This window comes from Tachypleus tridentatus, chromosome 13 (genome assembly GCF_004210375.1).
Source record: "Tachypleus tridentatus isolate NWPU-2018 chromosome 13, ASM421037v1, whole genome shotgun sequence".
NCBI lineage: Eukaryota > Metazoa > Arthropoda > Merostomata > Xiphosura > Limulidae > Tachypleus > Tachypleus tridentatus.
The window spans coordinates 72,264,733-72,281,419 of record NC_134837.1 but is presented as its reverse complement, the minus strand read 5'-3'; the positions used below and the strand labels follow the sequence as shown (position 1 = coordinate 72,281,419).

The 16,687-nt window shown below is 32.9% G+C and overlaps 1 protein-coding gene across 3 annotated transcripts in view; it reads right to left on the bottom strand.

Annotated features, from left to right (window-relative positions):
* The window catches only part of LOC143236694 (FERRY endosomal RAB5 effector complex subunit 3-like), a 29,663-nt gene extending 16,389 nt beyond the window's left edge, over positions 1–13,274 (bottom strand). Inside the window, exons 1-8 of one of the 3 annotated variants that reach the window (XM_076475109.1) lie at positions 12,655–13,181; positions 10,626–10,660; positions 10,280–10,448; positions 9,415–9,560; positions 5,659–5,840; positions 5,159–5,258; positions 4,425–4,549; positions 1,513–1,616 (exon numbers count right to left, since the gene is read on the bottom strand). In XM_076475109.1, the coding sequence (XP_076331224.1) occupies positions 1,513–1,616; positions 4,425–4,549; positions 5,159–5,258; positions 5,659–5,840; positions 9,415–9,560; positions 10,280–10,448; positions 10,626–10,628 (829 nt within the window). In that variant the 5' untranslated portion in view covers positions 10,629–10,660; positions 12,655–13,181. Of the gene's footprint in view, positions 1–1,512; positions 1,617–4,424; positions 4,550–5,158; positions 5,259–5,658; positions 5,841–9,414; positions 9,561–10,279; positions 10,449–10,625; positions 10,661–12,654 lie in introns of all 3 variants that reach the window. The other 2 variants (XM_076475111.1, XM_076475110.1) reach the window with 2 other exon arrangements.
* Between the last annotated feature and the right edge of the window lie 3,413 nt (positions 13,275–16,687).

The following is a 16,687-nucleotide window of genomic DNA, read 5'->3' as shown; positions in this document are numbered from 1 at the left end:
AAGTTAACTTACAATGCAATACACATATCTTCATACATACAGTTAAGAGTCTCACATTAGTAGGATGGAGGGACTAGTGCAAAATTTACCTAAATGACACCTCTTCAGAAAACACCAAGGAGCATGACACCCATTGGTATAGGCTCAAAAGGGGCACACTCACGGAATACTGCATCTCATTTCTTCCAGATTGGAAGAGAAGAAGAGGCAAGCAAGAGGAACTCATACTGTGACAGCTGGGCACTTACAGAATCTTACACAACAGAAAGATCACCAACAACCTCAGTAGCACTGACATAGGGTAGAAGAGGAAGTAATGAATGAAAGAGACAAGGGTCTAATAAGGATAAAGAAGAGGTACAATGGTGGAGGGTAGAGTTGTGAGCAATATTGAAACAACTTATGAAAGCAAGGATTAACTGGGTAGCCTCACCTTGTATGTCAATCAAATCAGGAATAACTTCAAACAACAGGGCAAAGGATGGGGCTAGGCAAAAAATTTGAAAAACAGAAGAAAGAAGTCAAAGTTTGGATAGAAGAGTACCCCTACCTGACAATAACCATTGGCAAGGAGCTAAGTGAGTAAGAAAAGGAGAGGAAATTCTCACAGTGGGAAAGTGAAGGAATTAATAATTACCCACAAAATGCTTTGGGGCACAGACCTGAGGTGTTGGGAAGAAAGAGAAAAAGATAAAGTAAAAAAAGACCAGGGAAAGACAGGAATATTGGGGATTGGAAAGTGAAACCAACACTAACTCCTCCCAATCTTCTCTCTTTTTGTCGCTGATTATCAAGGGCATTTAAACATACTTTTTTTTAATATGAATTATAGTAATACACTAAATAATTCTTATTTAATTAAACACTGCAAGAAAGAACACAGATTAATAACATGCAAAAAGTAAATAATTTCCTATAACTCAAAATCTGTTTCTGACTTTCTAAGTACATAACAAAAATCTTTAAGATTCATCCAAGCTAGTCATTAAGTTTCTCACAAGAATGTTGCTCTCTGACTTTTTTCTCTTTAGGACAATGTCATGTCACACACATATGATAGATGAAAACCTTGACTTTCTATTAGTTATAAGTAATATATAATTTAACGTAAGAGAGAACTATTACCAAATCTTGAAAGACAGGACGTGAGAGGTGGATGTGGCAGGGGGATCTGATTTTCTATTTGATAGCTCTATAACCGAACAAAATTGAAAGCTATAAAAATTATGGTTTTTCTGAGCAATGACAATTTTAAAGCGAGTAATCTGTTTTTAATTTAAAGGGTTAAACTGCAAATTTACCACATAAATCTAAATGATTTTCAAAAATGTTCAAAGGCTATGCTTCTGACAGTTTCATTTTCGAATTATTAATTATCACAAATACATGGTAGAATTGGCCAAAATAATGCCATTGGGCTGGAAAAGAGTTAAATAAAACAAAGAGGTGTGAATTTTCTAGATAAACCACTTCAAATATAAAATCCAATAAACAGATAAGAGTCTTATGTACCTAGATGAATAGTAAAGCTTTCTTCCATAGCCATCTGATGAGTTGTCCACAGATCTTCTCGTCCTAGAGGCAAGGCTTCTGAAACTGCTCGAAGTCTACTTTGGCTGTTCAAAGGAAAAGTTAACTCATTATTCATGAATGTCTAACTATCATTGTTGCAAAGATTATAGCATATATAAAGCAGAAGTGTGAAATTAACATACACTTTCAAGAATGTTTCTTGAACACAACTTTTTTAAACCAACTTTATTCAGTAAATATACACCTTACACCTTGACTCTTTAATAGGATTGTGATGAGCTGAATGTTTATCATGTATGTCCTGATGAAAGAAGTTAAATACAAAACACTTTTTAAGTTTAACAATCTGAATCCCTTTTTTATTTCAACCTCTCTATCCCTGTTAGGCACCAACAATCTGAATCCCTTTTCTATTCTAACCTCTTTATCCCTGGCAGGTACCAACAATCTGAATCCCTTATTTACACTAACTTTTTATTCCTGTCAGGCACCAACAATCTAAATCATTCTTAATCCTAATTTCTGAATCCCTGTCAGGTAAAAAAAAATCCAAATCCCTTTTTTATTCTAACTTGTGAATACCTGTCAGTTATCAATATTCTCAACCCCTTTCTCATTCTAACATTCTGAAGTTACTTCCAGTTCTAAAATGTTGATCCCCTTCCAATTTTAACATTCTGAAATCCTTTCCAACTTTCATATTCCAAAAACATTCTTTCTAACCAAAAAAGATCTTAGTGCCAACTAAAAAATATGATTATTGATTCCACACACTTTTCCAAATTATTCTTAAACCTCTGTTTGTCTGTTCAAACTTTAAAAACAGACTTCCTGACAGGCCTCTTATGATTCCAGCAACTTCAATTCTCTGCCTAAAGCATTTTTAATTAAACTTGAATTATCTGCCTAAAACATTTTTAATTAATCAATTTGATAAATCTGAGTGCACAAATAACATCAGTGAATGCAACGATGCTACATCAAGAACGGAATCATTTCTGTCACAGAAAAAAAAAAAATGAGGAAAATTCAGTTTGTTTATTAACCCTCTCAACTATAATTTAACAAACAACTGAGGTTTTGTTAGATTTTAAAATTTCAAGAATAACTTTAATAAAAACAAAACTAACATTTTTCATTTGCTTCAAGAACACTGAGGTGTAAAATATTACTTCTAAGGCCAATGTGAATCCTAAATAAGTTTGATTTGGGCAGTATTAGGAGAGTGTCACTTCTGTTTTTAAAAAGTATTTTCCCAAATTCAACAATCTAATCTTTCTAAGTATACATCAGTAAATAAAATTATACAACTTCTCAAAGCATGCACTTCTCCAAGTATACAAATAAACAAAAAAAGAAAAGAGAGAGAGAGAGTTACGTTACATTTTCAGATCACTGGTAAACATTAGAAGTAGAATATACAAATCCTGAAATTAAAACTAGCAGGTGTGCATGTGTATAAGGAAGGGTAAACTTCAAGCAAGACCTTACAGACAAATACAAGTGAGAATACAGACATATTAAACAGGGAAAATTTTTAACTGCAACATGATTTATGCATGTTAGTGAGGAACATGAAATGCACATCCTCACAAAATATTAGGAGGACTTTATATCTGTCTGTCTGTGTGTGTGTGTGTGTGTGTGTGTGTGTGTGTGAAAAAATATAATCCTGAGGCTTGACACTGGTCAAGTAAAGGTAGTTGAAAAAAAAATATGGCATTGCATTCATCAACTGAAAGTTAAATACACATCAAAGTACTGCAACAGGCCTGTACATTTTATACAACCTTTTAAGCATAGTGGTATACATATTATGACTTCAAAAATACCTGATACATATTCATGAAAGTTGGCAAGCTTTTAGTGAACAATACAGTTATTTTGTATGATAAAAATTACTTTTTAATTAAGGATTTTTCTAAAACTTTCTCCATAATTATATGGTGTCAAAGTGTCAACTTCTTCGAGTGAATAGTGAATTCCATGCTAAGATTTTAAACTAAATTTCTTATTTTGAAAACCTCCTAAGTAAATAAAGTATTTTCTTTGAAAAAAATTATATTTTACTTATTTTCTGTACTGACCTCATAACTACCAAAATAAAGTTAGAAAATAATTATAAATTACACTTTTCTTTCTGGAGAGACCTGCAAATTGTAACAGGAAACCACAGTTGTTCATCCTATATCATATAAAGCTTGTAACAGTATGTGTGTGTTCATACTTAATTGTATTGTTTTATTATGATTTAAACACTGTCTATCTAGTAATAATACCACATAGATTGTACATGACTCAGCAAATGTGTAGATAATGTTACACTACTGAATTACGTAAAACATAGGCTGCTTGTGAGAATACCTCATGAAAACTTATTACTTTTTTTCTTTGTTCTTCTAACCTTATCTAACTTTAAAAAGTTTCCAATTTTAGTCACGTTTACAACAATAATGAAAAGAGGAGATACCAAGAGAACAAATGTCACAATTTTCATACTATGGAAGATTGGAGATTGATTCTATATTTTCTTATAAAATTAGGAACATAAAATTACATAGTATTAAAACTCTGTTTATTAGCCATGTTTTGACACCAGGTTTATTTGTAAGTAGTTTAACTGAATTTTAAATACAACTCTGTAGAAGGCTGTAACATGTACACTTTGATCTACCTGATGTGAATGGATTAAATAAAACTTAAGTATTGTTAATAAAGGAAAGAAGGTAATGGATGATAGTTTTATAGTAGTCAACTGTGCTGAATGAACCATGGGGATACAAATCAAAATAGATATCGTGTACACAAATAACAATGGTCTTAAATAACTAATATTTTGCTCATTTTGTGTTTGAATACTTCCATATTTATATAAACAGTTTTCAACTTACGTGTTTTCTCTAGAACCACCTCCACAATCATAATCTTCATGAACTTTGGTAACCCATTCTCGAAATTCTCGTCGCTGGATTTCTTTTGTTCTAGAAATCCGCTCGTTCCAATCTTCTGTTACTCTCTACCAATAGATATATAAAATTACTGCATTCAAAGTATAAATGTACTACATTTAACAAGACCCATGATGAACAATTAACCCTCTCTTTAATTTCATAAGAAGAAACAAACTTGTCCATAAACACAGCTGTAAACACACTGAACAATTACCACACAAAAAGAAGCCTGTCCATAAACACAGCTGTAAACACACTGAACAATTACCACACAAAAAGGATCCTGTCCATAAACACAGTTGTAAACACACTGAACAATTACCACACAAAAAGGATCCTGTCCATAAACACAATTGTAAACACACTGAACAATTACCACACAAAAAGGATCCTGTTCATAAACACAATTGTAAACACACTGAACAATTACCACACAAAAAGGATCCTGTCCATAAACACAGTTGTAAACACACTGAACAATTACCACACAAAAAGGATCCTGTCCATAAACACAGTTGTAAACACACTGGACAATTACCACACAAATGAAAATATTGTTTATAAATACAACTATAATCCCTTTTTACCTCAGTTTACTCAGTGTTTCACAACCTCACTCTAGTTTCCTCAGTGTCATGGCCTTATTTTAGTGTCTTAATGTGTCATAGCCTTACCTCAGTTTCCTCAAAGTGTCGAGCTGCCATGCTGTTTATATCTTGATCACTGTAGACAACACCTACTTTCTCTACGGCCATCTCCATTTCTTTAGACTGTCTTCCAATTATAAACATCAAATTTCTTAAGTACATCTTAATGTTAAAATCAATATCACATTTTAATGCTTATCAGACAATGCAAATCCATATTACTAACCTAAACTACCAACAGACTGAGCCTAGTTGCTTCATTGTGACTTAATTATGCATTAAAATAAACATGAATGTTTTTAAGATTCAAACAGTACAGAAGTGTGAATTATCTAGTAATCAGATATGGATATGGGATATCTCACCAGTACAGTTTTCACATTTCAAAGAATTTCCAAAAAGTTACACTCTCTAGACACAACATTTTCCATCATTTTCATGCACTTATCAAATATATTATTAAGAAAGCCATTCCATTTAAGTAATTTAGTAAAGACTTATACATGTATTACTAAAGGTGATTCTACCTTCTCAACAGTAATTCAAGGGTTTCTTCCTTTTCCCTCACCATTTCTTCTACTGCCATAGCATATGTGTGTTCTAAATGTAGCATAGTGTCCAATGCAGGAGAATGGATCAGACTGTGATACACCTCGGAAAAGGACGTTTCACTAGACTCTTCATCAGGTTTGGCATACATTGTATGCTCCTGTCCAAATAACATTCATAATTAAGACTGTTTTACGTGGTTTTGTGTTTTACAAAAGATGAAGCCTGTAGCAAGGTGTTCTATTAACACTAATTTAACTTTATATCATTGTTGTATTTAACTCAGTATTAACATTCATCCACCAAGGTTCTAGTACACATTATATTACATGTTCATTAATATTCTTGGAACTGCTTATTATTATTATTATTCACTTGTCATTATACCTGTAGCTAGCTATTACTCACTCCTGAGAAACTATTATTATTCACTTGTCATTATACCTGTAGCTAGCTATTACTCACTCCTGAGTAACTATTACTATTCACTTGTCATTATACCTGTAGCTAGCTATTACTCATTCTCGAGTAACTATTATTATTCACTTGTCATCCTACCTGTAGCTAGCTATTATTCATTCTCGAGTAACTATTACTATTCACTTGTCATCCTACCTGTAGCTAGCTATTATTCATTCTCGAGTAACTATTACTATTCACTTGTCATTATACCTGTAGCTAGCTATTACTACTCCTGAGTAACTATTATTATTCACTTGTCATTATACCTGTAGCTAGCTATTACTCACTCCTGAGTAACTATTATTATTCACTTGTCATTATACCTGTAGCTAGCTATTACTCATTCCCGAGTAACTATTATTATTCACTTGTCATTATACCTGTAGCTAGCTATTACTCACTCCTGAGTAACTATTATTATTCACTTGTCATTATACCTGTAGCTAGCTATTACTACTCCTGAGTAACTATTATTATTCACTTGTCATTATACCTGTAGCTAGCTATTACTACTCCTGAGTAACTATTATTATTCACTTGTCATTATACCTGTAGCTAGCTATTACTCACTCCTGAGTAACTATTATTATTCACTTGTCATCCTACCTGTAGCTAGCTATTATTCATTCTCGAGTAACTATTACTATTCACTTGTCATTATACCTGTAGCTAGCTATTACTCACTCCTGAGTAACTATTATTATTCACTTGTCATTATACCTGTAGCTAGCTATTACTCACTCCTGAGTAACTATTATTATTCACTTGTCATTATACCTGTAGCTAGCTATTACTCATTCCCGAGTAACTATTATTATTCACTTGTCATTATACCTGTAGCTAGCTATTACTACTTCTGAGTAACTATTATTATTCACTTGTCATTATACCTGTAGCTAGCTATTACTCACTCCTGAGTAACTATTATTATTCACTTGTCATTATACCTGTAGCTAGCTATTACTCACTCCTGAGTAACTATTATTATTCACTTGTCATTATACCTGTAGCTAGCTATTACTACTTCTGAGTAACTATTATTATTCACTTGTCATTATAGCTGTAGCTAGCTATTACTACTTCTGAGTAACTATTATTATTCACTTGTCATTATACCTGTAGCTAGCTATTACTACTTCTGAGTAACTATTATTATTCACTTGTCATTATACCTGTAGCTAGCTATTACTCACTCCCGAGTAACTATTATTATTCACTTGTCATTATACCTGTAGCTAGCTATTACTCATTCCCGAGTAACTATTATTATTCACTTGTCATTATACCTGTAGCTAGCTATTACTCATTCCCGAGTAACTATTATTATTCACTTGTCATCCTACCTGTAGCTAGCTATTACTCATTCCGGTAACTATTATTATTCACTTGTCATCCTACCTGTAGCTAGCTATTACTCATTCCCGAGTAACTATTATTATTCACTTGTCATCCTACCCGTAGCTAGCTATTACTCATTCCCGAGTAACTATTATTATTCACTTGTCATTATACCTGTAGCTAGCTATTACTCATTCCCCGGTAACTATTATTCATTCACTTGTCATCCTACCTGTAGCTAGCTATTACTCATTCCCAGTAACTATTATTATTCACTTGTCATCCTACCTGTAGCTAGCTATTACTCATTCCCGAGTAACTATTATTATTCACTTGTCATCCTACCTGCAGCTAGCTATTACTCATTCCCAAGTAACTATTATTATTCACTTGTCATCCTACCTGTAGCTAGCTATTACTCATTCCGGTAACTATTATTATTCACTTGTCATCCTACCTGTAGCTAGCTATTACTCATTCCCGGTAACTATTATTATTCACTTGTCATCCTACCTGTAGCTAGCTATTACTCATTTCGAGTAACTATTATTATTCACTTGTCATCCTACCAGTAGCTAGCTATTACTCATTCCCGGTAACTATTATTATTTACTTGTCATCCTACCTGTAGCTAGCTATTACTCATTCCGGTAACTATTATTATTCACTTGTCATCCTACCTGTAGCTAGCTATTACTCATTCCGGTAACTATTATTATTCACTTGTCATCCTACCTGTAGCTAGCTATTACTCATTCCCGGTAACTATTATTATTCACTTGTCATCCTACCTGTAGCTAGCTATTACTCATTCCGGTAACTATTATTATTCACTTGTCATCCTACCTGTAGCTAGCTATTACTCACTCCTCCGGTAACTATTATTATTCACTTGTCATCCTACCTGTAGCTAGCTATTACTCACTCCTGAGTAACTATTATTATTCACTTGTCATCCTACCTGTAGCTAGCTATTACTCACTCCTGAGTAACTATTATTATTCACTTGTCATCCTACCTGTAGCTAGCTATTACTCACTCCTGAGTAACCAGATTTTAGAATGATATATAAGGATCATTGCAAACAAACACACAGCCACAGTTAAAACATAGGAAACAATCAGTGGGTGCCCAAAACATGATCATCCTGGTTTTGTAGAACAATCTTTGAATTAGTGTCCTTGGTAAGACACATTTTAAGTTGTATTAAAGATTCCAATATTGTTAAGAAACTTAGAGTAACACTTTGAATGTTGGTAGTGTTCTAACAAGCAGAAGAAAATGTAAATAAAGAAACAGAACAGTTCAGATAAAGTTACCTTGAAGTTTCTACAGTGTGTTACACTACAAGGCATTACATAGACTCTTCAAGCATGGTGTGTATTACATTACAAAGTGTTGCATACACGTGTGCATGAAAATTAGTACAAGTAATTAAAAACCCTTTTCAACCTGTTACACTAAGCATGAGAGCTAAATAAAAAAGCTAAAATGTTGAAAGTACAAACCTACACACCTGAAGTCATATCTGTATTTGTTGTTAACTCCAGGCTCATGAGCAGTCTTTTATTAACATATATTTATTTTAAATTTAAGAACTAAATTTATGAGAAAAAATATATTTTATTTAAGTAATGCACTTCTTTTTTCAGGTGTTCAAAGAATTAAACCTAAAAACACAAAAGGCACCAGGAACACCATGACAAATAAACACAGATGGTGTGAATCATTATCTACCCAATCCAAGTGGCCCTCAGCAGTGAGACAAATTCTAATAATTAACAAGTTTAGAAATCTACCATGACTTGGATTGGTGATTATTGGCTCCCACCAGGGTTCTGAAGCTAACACTCTACCAACAAAGTTACAGGAGCTCACGTACTAAGTCCATATATAATTTTCATGTACTAAGGTAAATCGCACTAAGCTATCACCTCTCGGAATGCCTGACTCCATCTTTCCACTAAGGACTCAATATCAGCATCTCCTGTCTGGTAGGGTCTAATATTTTGTTCTGATCTTTCATCAAGAAACTTCTTTGTTTGTTCTGACACAAAACCCTCCAGTGAATTAAGTAAATCTGTAAGACACGAAAATATATTTAGAAAATAAAAATAATTAGGTTTATTTATTTAAAAGTACATACAAGACAATTAAGCAGATAATCAAAAGTAACTTTTACCTAAATTTGGAGTCTCTTTCCCACTATCTCCACAAGGAATAAACAATTACCTTTGGTGGGATCTTGGCCTATTGGATTTGTCTAACTGTATTCCATGTGGTTTTGCAATAGTATATTTTACCATAGGCTATCTTATTAAGTCTAAAAACATTTAATAATTCTTACCTTTAGAACTTTCAAACTGTACTGTTTTATCAGCTTCTCAATTTTAACAGGTCAGTTCTGATAATCCATTATTTTATAATAAAGAGTTACAGTAATTTCTAACCTTTATTTTTTGCCTGCTTCTTTTGTGTGTGTGTGGTAAGTATTCAAGCTTTATGATTAACTGTACCTTTCTCTCCCTTTAAATAAAATGACCATGTAAGAACTACAAGTAAAAAGACATCTGTCTGGTCAGATAAAGTAACCAATTAACGAAACAGGGTAAATAACAGTAGTAAATACAACTGTATTGTTTGGAAAAACATAATCACAGAACAAATATGGGCTTAATGTTAAAACAGTTGCTCATAAAACTAATTACCTAGTCATGTAATAACTAACACAAACATTAAGTAGTTCTTTGAACTGGTTAAATCTTTTAGAAACATCTGTAAATTTCTTTTATCACTTACCTTCTTCCACATAACAAGGAAGCTTGCATGCATCCAAGATCTGATAAGACAATTCCTTAACTGGCATCAGCAATGGAATAGTGACCATATAACTTGCTGAAATATCCTTCTGGGCATCAGGAAAGGTGAACGTGAACTCACACTCTAAAGATGTACACATGGCTGATAACTGGGGAAAAAAAGATTGCATGTTTAAGTAGCTTGTGTATAACTCAAGAAATACCAGTATACTTTGTTCATAAACAGTTCATCCTGAGATAAATTGTACCTAGCAGTTTTGTTTATAGTAGAACATTTAATCCACCCAGAATTTCATTTTCTCAATACTTAAAAGAAGTATACATACCATGTTCAGTATCTTCCAAGCCTAACAAACTCAACCTAACAAACAAATAAAAATTTCTAAATATTTATCACAACAAAGTCTATAAAACTAAAGATTTTTTGTATCCTTTCGTTCAGTTAAACATAAGTTTCATTTTGAGCTTCCAGTTTATATTTAAAACACATCAAAACTTGATAATATCTTTAGTGTATACTTTAGACTGTAAACAATTCCAGTTAGGTTTAACAAATAGGTAATGAAAATGTAAAGAACAAAGAAAATAAGAAAGAATTACACATCTGAGAATTAAACCATCAGAAATCTTTTGATAAGTCTATAATCAAAAATTACATAGAACTCTTCTATGTAGTAGGTAAGCACAGGTAAAATGAAATATATTTCACCCAAAGAAATACTAGACACACTTGGCAGCTTGTCTAAGAATTGCAAAATAAATCTTAATAATGGTGTGTATTATGAAACAGTAGCTTGGACAACACAAGTTATTTCTTTTATTACAATGATGCCAGCCTTAGGATGAGTGAAATGTGCTCCTTATAAGGGACATCAACCCCAAGGAGCACCAAAATCAACACTGCAAAAAGCAAATCTTATGCATTTTACAGGGGCACCCAAGTACAAAGTTTGCACAGGCCACAATCTTGCCTAGGGCTGGATGTGGATCAGAACATTAGTGTGAAATCTCTAAATGTCTGTCGCAGTAAAATCAAACATATATTTTAGGTTTATAAATCCTGGATCTTGTACAAAATACTGAGAATAAACAAGTGAAACCAATTTACACTTAAGTACAAGATCTCACTAACATTTCTCTAAAAACCTTATCTCTCTCTCAACAACCAGTTTTTTAATGTTTTTTGGCTATCTTAACATACACCCATCTTTCAAACTTTTTAATCTATAAAATATCTCCAATCATAAGCTTAGCTTATACTTACAATTCTGTATAAATACTTGTGCAGTTGTACATTTCTAAATCTAATGACAGTGCCAATATGTTAGTAATGGCTAATTCTGTGGAGAATATTTCAGTTTAATGAATGGTACTAAGATATCTTTCATCCAGTTGTCCAGAATGAGAAGTGTCATTACTGGGTCATATAAATTTGAAAACAGATGTACATTGAAACTGTTTAGAAAAAAACAACAAATTTAGGTTTGATTATTCAAATCTTGTATAGAATATCCAGCAAACAATCTTAAAACATACTTGTGTAGAATGTCCAGCAAATAGTCCTAAAACCTACTTTTATAAAGTTCAAATTTACTTTTAAGTGTGGAGTTATTATAACCTTGTCCAAGGTTATGGTACAGAAGGGTCTCATTTGGACTATCACATACAGTAATGATTTCTTGCATCACTTCATGAAAAATGTGAACATAATGAGAATTCTAGGGAGCTCTTAATATAACACATAGTTCAAAAACATTTATTGGTAAACAAAGATATATCTCTGTCCCATAAATTAAACAGGGGAAAATGATTTGATTGAGCACTTGGAATTTTTTAATAGATAACATTCCATAGGGCATTAAGTCAGTTGTGAAACGATATGAAAGTTTAAGCTTCTAACTTGAAAATAATTATGGTAATCAACTGAACCACTGCAAGCCTATAATATATTTTCACAGTTTTGTTCGGGAAAATTATTTCTCCTTATCACAACGTTAAAAATATTTTGTTCCTTGTCGTAACTTGCAACATCTGTACTGTTGTTATATTATTATTTTTTAAATATTTAGTGATGTAATAGTAGGTAGTATATGTTAATTTAAATTACATTTGTTTTGGTGAATGGAAAAATAATGTTACATAATGTATTTGTAATTAAAAGTTTATAGTACTAATAACTAATATAGACTACAACTTCTAATTTAACATAACTTTAAATCCAAGCGTACTACGGTTAAAAATGAAATATACACATTTCCAATTATTCCCTTTATAAATTAAAAATACACTTACCTAAGTCTGTGTCTCAATTATTAATAACAAAGGATATTAATATAAACAAGTGAAAATGCTTACCCTTTCAACAACGGTGGGCGTTATACTGAGATTGTCAGTCTTACCCCTCTATTCAGCGTTAATTTAAAGAATAGCTCAAATATACAGTGGGTGGTGTTGATTAACTTTAGGCCATCATTTTGAGATTAGAGACAGCTAGCGCTGACAACGCTGAAGTAGTTTTGCACGAAATGCAACAAGCACATTGATTTACATGCTAGTTCAATAAACTAGGCATATGTAAACAACACTTATTTACAATGAAATGAATATTGCAGAATTTACAAGAGTATTACGTAACCATTACCCTCCAGTTAAACGAATTTATACAATGATTAATATGTGATTGACAAAGAACTAAAATAAGCTCCAAGCTATATAATAATAAATATATCATACGATTGTTTTAAAATCATATGATTCCAAATTTTACATTTTATTAGCTATTTAAGATATTGTGGGTAGATATTTTACGAAACTACTGATAATCCTTGGAAATGACAACATTACTTTTAGCGCCTTTCGAAGTTTGCCTTCACTCGAAGGGCAGGCATTGCCAGGTGGTTAAAGCACTCGACTCGTAATCGAGGGTCGCGGATTCGAATCCTCGTCGCACCAAAAATGCTCGCCCTTTCAGCCGTGGGTGTGTTAGAATGTCACGATCAATCCCACTCTTTGTTGGTAAAAGAGTAACCCAAGAGTTTGCGGTGGGTGGTGATAACTAGCTGCCTTCCCTCCAGTCTTACACTTCTAAATTACGGATAGCTTGTGCAGATAGCCCTCGTATAGCTTTGCGCGAGATTCAAAACAAACCAGTATGCTCCTATCAAAATAAGAATCCATGTATGATATGGAGGGTTATTTGTTATTGTTTTACTGTTCATGGAAATCTTATGAACGCAACAAATAAAATACCTTTTCCCCTTAAAATGAAGAGAGAAAATTTTTCGTTTATATGAGTTGTTTTTGTGAAATGCTACTTAACTCTATTACCATATACAATTCAGCCCCAAAGTCAAATATTGTTTATTTAAATTTAAGCACAAAGCTACACATACTCTATCCACCATGCGTATCGAAACCCAATTTTTAGTGTGGTAAATCCGCAGATATAACGCCCCAAGCTGACAACAAAACTAGAACACTTAAAATGCATACATGTAAAAATGTAAGTAATAAACTTTAAAGTAATAATAGCATAAGTGTAAGAAGTGTGAAATATAACATTATGAAAATTGTCAAAGCCTGCGTAGTGCGGGTTGTTTATTCAATTTTATACAAAGCAAGCGAAGGCCATTTGCGTTAGCTGTCCCTAATTTTATAGTAATAGACTAGGTAGGCAGCTAAGAACAGCCACCACCAACTCTTGGGCCAGTCTTTTCATATCGAGCAGTGTTTAATATAATTTTTAAGGGGAGAGGGGATGTGAACTACTAAATCTGAGACCTACAGACCGCCACACTTGACGTAGAACTTTGTGTGGCTTTTTTTACTTTCATATTTCCCATGCAATGAATGTAAAATGTTAATGCTCATTGAAAATTGATACTGCTTGTAGAAATCACCTCCAGAATAACTGTATAATTAAAAAAGTTTGTTATGGTCGTTTTCATATTGCAAAGTTACATAACAATCCACACTTTGTCCACTGCCGAAGGTTTTGCGTTGTAAGACTGTAGACTTAGTGTTTACTCACTTGGGAAACAAACAAAATGCAAAATGTGAAATTAAATACAAATAATCACTATAGTAAATATTTATATTTTAATATTTCTTTAAAAGGGGAAACTTACTTCCTACAACATTGCACAAGAACAATTGTCACTCCTTGTGTAAACGTATGTATGTGTTTTTCTTATAACAAAGCCACATCGGGCTATCTGCTGAGCCCACCGAGAGGAATCGAACCCCTGATTTTAGTGTTGCAAATCCGTAGACATACTGCTGTACTAGCGGGGGGCAAAGGTATGTAACTAATGTAAAATAAAAGAAAATCCAAAGGAACAGTAATATTCAAATCATCAACTAATAAAAAAAGCACAGTATTCTAACTAAAAAAAAAAAAAGAAATACGTAAAACATAATGTTATAACGTATTACTTTCGTTGAAGAGGTTCTTTTATTTGATGTAAATAATTCAAATTCCAATCCATTTACATAAACAAATTAGTTTATTCCTTCCTTGAGGTTTTAACGAGCTTAAACACATTAAAATTGTAAGTTTAAGTTTACAAATGGTACCATTTAATCTTGCTCGTGAAACTACAAAGATGGTGGATCAAATAACTGAATAAACACGATACTGACACGGATCAAAATACTTTATTAAACCTTCACTGACTGAATGACTGAAAAATTGATTAACTCGATACTCATTCGCTGTTCACCGCTTGTTTATTAAATTAAAGCAAAACACACACTACACTTAACTGATAAACATATTTATAATCTACTCTTATTTTTCGATATTTTACTAGATCTTCGAGCCTACTACAACAAATCTACTTGGTCTCACATCTTGTGCCTCAAGATAATATTTAAATACCACATTAAATTATAGCTAATGACTCATCCATTCATTGAGTTTTGTTTTTTGGATATTTTATCTTCCGAGGCTCATCGTACACGAATTGGACAATGTCTTATCTTTTGTTATCACTGGCTGTCCTATCATTGGGGAAGTTCTTTCTGGATAAGTGGTCGAACGATCCCACAGGTGAATTTATCCCCAATAATCCTCTAGAAGAAGTCTCGACAGGAATTCTAGCTTCTCAAATAGTTGACTTAACCCAGCTTTCTCTCACCAACGTACTTTCAAAGATGATCATAGTGGATGACATTTGGTTTAAGTGCCTATTCTTCTGTGTTTTGTAAACCACATCACTCAATATTTTAACACTTGTAGCATATTCCAGTACCTTTTATACTTTGGAGTTTGTTTTTCTTGAAGTAATGATTGTACAGGTATACTATGTCTCCTCGGTAGATCCAGTTTTGTCGCAACAACTTCTTAGCAACCTTTCGTTTTATTATCAGCTGATTCGAGGTTTTGTCAATTAAATTTATGTATGACCTCGATGATTTTTCTTAATCTTTCCACATATTATGCATAAGACTCTTATGAATTACCATTCTCTAGACAGTAGTACAAAAGTTTCAATGGGGTACTTTAAACTTTTTCTCCCAAATAGTATTGATGACGGTGTGTTGTCGGTAGCTTCATGCATTGTTGTACAATAACCCACAAGTAACAGAAGAAGAACTTACTTTGATGTTTTCTGATTTTGACCCACATGCACAGCTAATTTACTTAACAGTGCTTTATAGCATCTATCCACCATGCCACCAGAAGATAGATGAAAGGATACTGTTCTGATTGATACATTTCCACATATAAATGTGATTTAAAATTCCATCTCCTTTTCGAGATTAAGGACATGGCTAAAATGAACTGAGTAAAGGATTATGACTTCATAACTTCTAAACTATAGCTTGGAATTTCTAACTTGGAAAATTCATTATCTGTCACAATTCCTCAAATTAAAAAGTACTTTTGAAATATTTTGATTTGCTATATCATAGGTTCAGCCCACTAGATAAATACAAAACGATTTAATGTCGTTATAGAAATATAACATTCAAATTAAGCATTACAAGCGCTTGGCTTAAGTGATTATGTGTATTATCAAAAGTATAGTAAACTAATGTTTAAGGAAACGGATATACAGAACGGACTGAAAATGTTATAATTATCCTAATATTTGTCATTGAACATAAATGGTTTTTTTTGTTTTAATTTTTGCCCAAAACTACACGAGAGCTATCTGCGATAGCCGTCCATAATTTAATAGTGTAAGACTAGATGAAAGGCAGCTAGTCATAATCACCCACCGCCAACTCTTGGGCTACTCTTTTACTAACGAATAGTGGAATTGACCGTCACTTTATAACGCCCCCACGGCTGAAAGTGCGAACATGTTTGGTGTGACCAGTATCAAACCCGCGACCCTCGAGCAACGAATCGAGCGTCTTAACCACCTGGCCTGAATATACG